This window comes from Penaeus monodon, chromosome 14, assembly GCF_015228065.2.
Source record: "Penaeus monodon isolate SGIC_2016 chromosome 14, NSTDA_Pmon_1, whole genome shotgun sequence".
In the NCBI taxonomy this organism is placed as follows: domain Eukaryota; kingdom Metazoa; phylum Arthropoda; class Malacostraca; order Decapoda; family Penaeidae; genus Penaeus; species Penaeus monodon.
In genome coordinates, this window is record NC_051399.1 from 7,424,282 (window position 1) to 7,432,586 (window position 8,305).

Below are 8,305 nucleotides of genomic sequence, written 5' to 3' on the forward strand. Positions count from 1 at the left end.
TGTTCTGCAGGCCTTGTCTCAGGAATTGCGTGTGCTCACAATTCTCTAAGTAATGTACAAGTGTGGCGTCCGGCTGACTGACTCTGACTCTGAGTACCAGCTGGCCGAGGGGGAGGATCTCGTTTCCTCTCTGTGAAGCTGCAGGAGGAAGGAGGTTGCCATCACCGTACACTTCTTCCTAAGTAATTTTCGGCTCTGATGTATTATCATGGGATTAGGGGGTATACCCCTGCCAACTTCGGCTAGTCTGTCAGCAAGCTCATTCCCTCTGATCCCAATGTGGCTCAGAACCCAGTTTATGATAATTCTTCTACCCTGTGCAAGAATCCTCTGTGCCAGTGTGAGGATAGTAGTCAGAAGGTAGATATTGTCATTGGGTGAGCGCTGCTGAAGACAGTCGATGGCTCCTCTGGAGTCTGTATGTATGACCACGTGTCCTTCCCTCACGGACGCGTGGCTCAGTGCTCCCATGATAGCAACTGCCTCTGCCTGTAGCGAGGAGGCGTTGTCCGTTACCCTCATGGATTTTGTGGCATCCCTTGCTGCGAAGCCGGCGCCTGCAGTGTGGGTCAAGGGATCGACCGATCCATCCGTGTAGTATGTTCTGCTACCCGGAGGAGTGATGGTTGCAATGACCCTCTGGGTTTCTGCCTTTAGGCTAGGCGTGGGATATTCATTCTTTTTGGTTGCCAGTCTCATGACCGAGAACTCTATCGAGGTTTGTGCCCACGGCGGAGCTTCGACAAAGTCAGGGTGGGGGGAATCCATGCCCTTGGCAAGAAGGCGAGTGTCGTGTTCGTTCATATGTATATATCGGTGTAGTGTGTGTAATTGTCCATCGTTCGTTTACACATGTATTTATCTGTGAATTCATTTGTCTGTACATATTTGTTTGTGCCTGTATATGTCCGTAATCCATTTGCATGTATTTGTTCTTGTTTGCTATACTTTTTGCATGTATATATCACACAATAAATCTTTGATTTTCTCCTTATGATATAAAATCAGTATTAAAATGACTAAGATAATCCTTAGAGAAATCTTTAAAAGACAATGAATAAATGAGCGGGAAATACTTACAAAAGACTAACCACGAAATAAAATTGTTATAAATACTGAACATAGCCTCCAACTCGGTCAAATCACCACAAATAAACCCATTAACAGAGTCTAAGGGTCGGGTCCCCTAGTCCCGTGGTGTCGGTTACCAGTGGTTTTTTTGTTTGTTTGTTCAAATGTAATATTAAAATTGCTACACGACGATCAAAAGATTGGGGGGGGAAGAGTAAAGCACTGAGAGCTCTCCTATTCAAGCAGTTTCCAGCATGTCCTTCCTTTCTTTAAACAAGAGGGATCTTATGGTTAGGTGAAATTAAAAATGGGAAATTAAGAAGCAAGGTTTATTTCTTTGTTGTTCAATTTACCAATCATGGAAATTTCTATTGACAATATTTAAATAAAACGTATTATGTGATGTCATTAACCAGTTATTCTTTCCTAAACCATATCACTGGGAATATATGTATATAAATTGTAAGCCTGGACCTGAGTAATTCCTGGGAGAATATTCCCAGACGGTGGCGTCTACTATAATTTAGGAATTAACTTTTATTAGTTTCATCTGTGCTCTGCAAAAAAATAAGTTAAATTAATTTAATTATAACTGATATATTTATATTTCAACTACAAACATGTGTTCACAAGTAGGGCAACACACTGCTACCAGGAGGTAAACGCCTCATACAAAGTGTGGAATGAGGTCGGGAATGAGGCCAGCGACACCGCCCCTAATCTGCTCTAGCAATGAGGTTGTTCTTCTGCGGTTCCATCATCTCCTGGACAACGCCTTCCACCAGTTCTGCGAGCTCAGCTTCCAGGGCCGCCCAGTCACTGTAGAAGACGACAGATGTAAGAGCATTACAGTGCTGGTGTTTATCAAAGAGTTCATATTAAAATGAATACAAAAACTATATATATATATATATATATATATATATATATATATATATATATATATATATATATATATATACAGAGTTACTTTCATCTACATTCTTATTAATTTATCCTTTTTCCATCTGATCTTGCAATTCAAATTCAATTCTTGGCAATTCAAATCCAAACTGATCATTTTGACCACAATCGACATTCGATTTTGCAGTCACCCAAAATAACTCACAGCTGCTCAGGCTTGGCACACATCTCCGAGTAGTACTTGATTTTGGGCTCCGTTCCACTGGTCCTGAGGGTGAGCACACACCCGTTGGAGAACAGGAAGGTAACCATCTGGCTCGAGGCCGACACAGGGAGGATGGCTCTCTGGTCTGGCTGCGAGGAGTCGTGGCCCGTCGTCAGATCACGCACGTTGGCTATGGAGAATTTGCCGCCACACGCTGACTTGGGGTACTATGGAATGTATGAGAATAATATGCATGGAAGTGGAATTATAAAGTTAACTTGAGATGCACTGAAATAAGACAACGGTTACATCATACAAATATGATGTATTCATACAAAATAATTTTTTTTATTAAATATATATATAGTAGCTCTGCCCATCCTGTCCCTGCAAGTGTTAAAAAGTGTTGGTGCAAGGAATTCAAATAAAGCTTAGGATGCACCGAGTCACAAACGTATCTTTGAGGTCGACGTAGGCTGCGAGCAGCCCACGACCAACGATGGCGTTCCACAGTGACTCGAAACGCTAGGATCCGGTCTATTGTGGGCTTGCCACACACACACACACACACACACACACACACACACACACACACACACACACACACACACACACACACACACACACACACACACACACACACACACAAAACATCTCCCCCCCAAGGTGACCGAGCCGGCCTTCGAGGAGGCACCCAAGATGACAGCCGTCGAGGTGTTAGCTATGTTATGGCTATACTTTATAACTAGTTATGCACTTGCACTGATTTACGGTGGCTGATTGGTTAGAGCATCGGACTCAGGACTGTCACGACGGCAATCTGAGTTCGAGGGTTCGAGTCACCGGCCGGCGCTTTGTTCCCTCGGGCAAGGAACTTCACCTCGATTGCCTGCCTAGCCGCTGGGTGGGCAAGCCAGCCCAAGTCAGTGCCGGTCCCAGACCCGGGTAAATGGAGATGGTGACTCGATAAAAACACCGGGTGGAAGGCAACGGCAAACCACGCTCTAAATTGCCAAGAAATCATGGAAATACATGATCGCCATCGTCCTTGTAGGACAGGGCACTTGGGAAAAAAAAAAAAAAAAAAAAAAAAAATATATATATATATATATATATATATATATATATATATATATATATATATATATATATATATATATATCTTCTTTTAACGGTAGGTTCATGTTTGAGCCGCCGTGGTCACAGCATGATACTTAATTGTAGTTTTCATGATGTGATGCTCTTGGAGTGAGTACGTGGTAGGGTCCCCAGTTCCTTTCCACGGAGAGTGCCGGTGGTACCTTTTAGGTAATCATTCTCTCTATTTATCCGGGCTTGGGACCAGCACTTGACTTGGGCTGGCTTGGCCACCCAGTGGCTAGGTAGGCAATCAAGGTGAAGTTTCTTGCCCAAGGGAACAACGTGGCGGTCGGTGACTCGAACCCTTGAACTCAGATTGCCGTCGTGACAGTCTTGAGTCCGACGCTCTAATCATTCGGCCACCGCGGCCTTGACGATCATGGGCTTCCATGATTTTTTCTTAGCAATTTAGAGCGGTGGTTTGCCATTGCCTTCCGCCCGGTGTTTTTATCGAGTCACCATCTCTATTTACCCGGCACTGACTTGAGCTCTATATATATATATATATATATATATATATATATATATATATATATATATATATATATATATATATATATATATATATATATATATATATATATATATATATATATGTATGTATGTATGTATGTATATATATATGTATATATATATGTATATATATATATATATATATATATATATATATATATATATATATATATATATATAAATGATAATTTAGTAGTCATACTTGCAGAACCTGCGGTAACATTGAAATAGTATAATAATCCAAAGAGATACTCACAGTGTTTGGTCCATTGAAATTCCTTATTCTCTCAAACATCTTACTAATAACTTTCTGGTCATGACAGATGTAATATGAGTTGTTACATATATGATATCCATATCTGAAAGGATAAACAGAATATCATGATTGTGTAAAAGAGAGAGAGAGAGAGAGAGAGAGAGAGAGAGAGAGAGAGAGAGAGAGAGGGTGAGAGAGAGAGAGGAAAGAAGAGAGAGAGAGGGAGAGAGAGAGAGAGAGAGAGGGGGAGAGGAAAGAGAGAGAGAGAGAGAGGAGAGAGAAAAGAGAAGAGAGAAGAGAGAAGAGAGAGAGGAGAGAAGAGAAGAGAGAGAGAGAGAGAGAGAGAAAGAAGAGAAAAGAGAGAGAGACGAGAGAGAAGAGAGAGACAGAGGAGAAGAGAGAAGAGAGAGAAGAGAGAGAGAGAGAGAGAGAGAGAGAGAGAGAGTAGAGAAGAGAGAGAGAGAGAGAGAGAGAGGAGAGAGAGAGTGAGAGAGAGAGAGTGAGAGAGAGAGTGAGAGAGAGAGACAGAGTGAGAGAGAGAGACAGAGTGAGAGAGAGAGACAGTGAGAAAGAGAGAGGCAGGGACAGAGAGAAAGAGAGAGAGAGAGAGAAAGAGAGAGAGGTAACAAAACTAGTAATATTCTTCCACTTCACTACAAATTTGACTTTGCTTTAGGCAAAGAATTTACCAAATGAAAGCTTACGTCTTGTAAATATCCTGCAGTTTGTCAAATAGTGTCATGTTGTGGTCTGCCTTCAGGACAGTTGCCATTTCCGCCAGACGTATTGCAGCCGAGACACCATCCTTATCCAAGACCTGAATACAAAAAAAAAAAAAAAGGGATAAGAATGAAAAGATAGAAGGAAATACAAATTAATCTACCCTTAAAGAAAGAAATGTGATACATGTTGTTCATAGCACACACATACACAGTTGATAAAACAAATTAAAAGCATTCATAAAAATGTATCCAGTTTATCCATATCACAAATAGTTCAATTATACAGATATGAACTTACATTAATACATACTAAAGAAAAATGAAAAATCTTAGTTATCCCTACCCCTGTATATGCATAAAACCAACACCATTCTGGGTTCATATTCAATAAAATCATCACAATCTAATAAGTCTCATCATCAAGAAACCTAATCACAGGAAAAGATGAAACAGAATTTTGTAACTATTCATGCATCTCAAAACTCATGCCATTTGCCTTACCTCACTGCCATTCATGAACCCAATGGCTTCCTCAAAGGCAAAGAGAACAGTCTTGCCTTCCTGGATCAGGTCGTGGGCTTTGTTACCCATCCATTTAAAGCCTGTTAAGGTTTCCTGTCAAGATAACAGAATTCGGAGTTTAACTGACGGGATAAGAAAGAGTACAATCCTGGCAAATATTATTGGTGCAGTTTCAAACTACATCTTTCTTTCTTTCTTGAACAAAAACTAGATGAAGTGATATGAGATTGTATAATATAGGATATAACAAAAGCAATATTATCGCATCATTTAAGTAATGACTAGAACATAAAATATGAATCGTATTCATATTGACAAATGTAGACAAGGTATGAATGAGAATGAATATCTTCACAATACAAGAGATGTATTTGACCAGTTTGAATGCGTCTTCGTCAGAAATATATATATATATGTATATGCATATATATATATATATATATTTATATATATATATATATATATATATATATATATATATATATATATATATATATATATATATATATATATATATATATATATATATATATATATATATACCATATAATAACCTTGATTCTCTTAATAATATATTCATAATGAAAAAATCATAATGATCATGTTCATATATATATATAACAAGAAAGCAATAAGAATCAATTCTTAAAGAATCAGTCATTTTCTTATTCTTGCTAAACTCGAAAAATGGAAAGCTTTCAGTGGGTGTTCACTCTACAGGGTATGGATCTGACAGTATATACTCCAACAGCATTTACCCATCATAGAGAGAAGAATTATCCACTTAAAACAAAGATGGAATGAAAGGAGAAAAAAGAAAATATATCTGTTACATAGAAAAGAAAGAACAAAACCAAAATACATGTAATATATCGTCATGAACACACCACAAAATGAAATCCTTCCTTGCTTGCTATGGCCCTCAGAATCTTCGATGAGACAGTGGATGCGATCATGTAGCAGTTGCTGGGTGGGATGTCCGGTGAGAGTTGGCGACTGCGCTGCCATGCCCACCAACCAAGCAAGGCTCCTTCCTCGTTACCTGTGAACACCTTCCATTGCCCACTGTAAGGAAAATTGTTCCTGAGGTAAACTGATGTGCTATACATTACTCTTAAAACTGAAGAGAAAAGGTGAATTGCTATACGTTACTCTTAAAACTAAAGAGAAAAAGTGAATTGCTCCCTTTACTTTTTTTCTTTTCTGTAGATTGATAGAGAGTGCTAATCAAGTGATATCATGCATCTATCAAATATATCTAGTTCTATTTGTGAACACTCCCTACTGAGAAGGAAATTAATTATAATTCAGTGTTCTATTTCCTCCCCCTTTATCTCTTTTCTGTCTCTTTTTTCACTGTAATGAGTATAAACAGCATTGAATATTAATATACCAATTACTAACTGAAGCATTTCAATGTCTAACCTTCAACAGAATCACTGTAATTCTGTAACATAAATTATATCTCCTGGTTTCTTAAGCTAGTTATTGTAATTTATAGTTTTTCTACATCCCTATCTCTTTCTTTTTTTGTCCTATTTTTCAACCCTAAAACATTGAAATATAACAAATGTCACTCTAGTATAAGCATATAAAATATATATAAACAGATTTTTTTTAAAAAGAAAGTGAAAAAGAAAGAAAAAAATTTAGGACACCAAAATATATAAAGTTCAATGCAGTCCCTATTAACTCTCTTCTAACATCAGCCATGTAAAAAACAAAATAATATTCATAAGCAAAACTAAGTTACTTCAAGACATCACATACCTCGGCAACTTCTCAGCCACCGCCAACCTATCTGCATCAGGGTCATTGGCCAGAATGACAGATGAGCCATTTTCATTTGCCGTCTTGAAGGAGAGGTCCAGCGCACTCTTGCCTTCCTCTGGGTTGGGGAACTTGACTGTTGGAAATTCTGGGTCAGGTACCATCTGCTCCTTCACTGGGACAAAGGGCTGCAGGAAGAAGTGTTTGTTGATTTTGGTTAGATGCTTGTTTCCTTGTTATTTACTTAACTTATGAGCTTTACTTGCTAGTTTTCCTGTTACTTACTTTCTACTTTCCTTGTTATTTACTTGGTTACTTTCTTCTCCGTGAAATAGCATTTTGCTGTTCCCAACTGCATCTCTGACACGGGAGGTAGGTGTATATATTTTATGCATTCATCTAAGAGGCAAGAAACTGAATCAGAGTCCTTGACTAATATTACCTAGGAAATTAATCACTGTATTGCTGGGACATTTAATATAAGGGTAAACTGCAACTTTATGCAATATAGATGCTAAAATCTAAAATACTTATATTCAAGACCTACTAACTTTATGCAAAAGATTTTATACTTTCTGTTCTTTTCCTTTTTTTCAAATATGTGACACATCCCTCACACATTCAGAACACCTAAAGCCTACCCTTAACACTTCATACAATGTTCAAGTCCAATGGCACCACCACCAAAGCCCCTGAAGAAATCCTTGCTCGTTTGCCTCACCTTAAACCCACACACTTTGAAAGCTTCCACCATGTAGTCATGTGAAACGCCGTGCATAGCTGTTAGGGTGAAGGTCAGAGGAGAGGCTTGGTTCTTCTCCTTATCAAGCATGGAGGACCCCAGTTTTGAGAAATATTTGTTGGAGATGTCGTCCAGGGGGTCAGTCAGCTTTGGGTCTGTCAATGCCTTCTCTATGTTCCAGGCATTTTCCCAAGGGCTCAGGTTCTCTTCGATAGATTTCTGGATGCCTGAGTCATGAGGGGGAATGATCTGGGAAAAACAGACAAAAAATTGCATGATATTCAAGAACAGTGTCATGGGACAGACCTCAGCCTGCCCTTAGGAAGCTGAGCTGACTAAATGTAAAACACTTCAATCCTAATCATAATTTGTATATTTGAAAATAAGTGATATGACAGACATACAGAGAATTTGGTATAGGGAAATGTTAACAAGTTACAGATCATTTGAAACTATTAATA

At 38.7% G+C, this 8,305-nt stretch overlaps 1 protein-coding gene across 1 annotated transcript in view; it reads right to left on the bottom strand.

Moving 5' to 3' along the window:
* Positions 1–1,385: 1,385 nt before the first annotated feature.
* The window catches only part of LOC119580832 (phosphoglucomutase-2-like), an 11,774-nt gene continuing 4,854 nt past the window's right edge, over positions 1,386–8,305 (bottom strand). Inside the window, exons 5-12 of the mRNA XM_037928985.1 lie at positions 7,824–8,093; positions 7,103–7,290; positions 6,220–6,397; positions 5,312–5,425; positions 4,793–4,905; positions 4,089–4,191; positions 2,180–2,406; positions 1,386–1,890 (exon numbers count right to left, since the gene is read on the bottom strand). Coding sequence (XP_037784913.1) covers positions 1,788–1,890; positions 2,180–2,406; positions 4,089–4,191; positions 4,793–4,905; positions 5,312–5,425; positions 6,220–6,397; positions 7,103–7,290; positions 7,824–8,093 — 1,296 coding nt within the window. The 3' untranslated portion in view covers positions 1,386–1,787. The remainder of the gene's footprint in view (positions 1,891–2,179; positions 2,407–4,088; positions 4,192–4,792; positions 4,906–5,311; positions 5,426–6,219; positions 6,398–7,102; positions 7,291–7,823; positions 8,094–8,305) is intronic.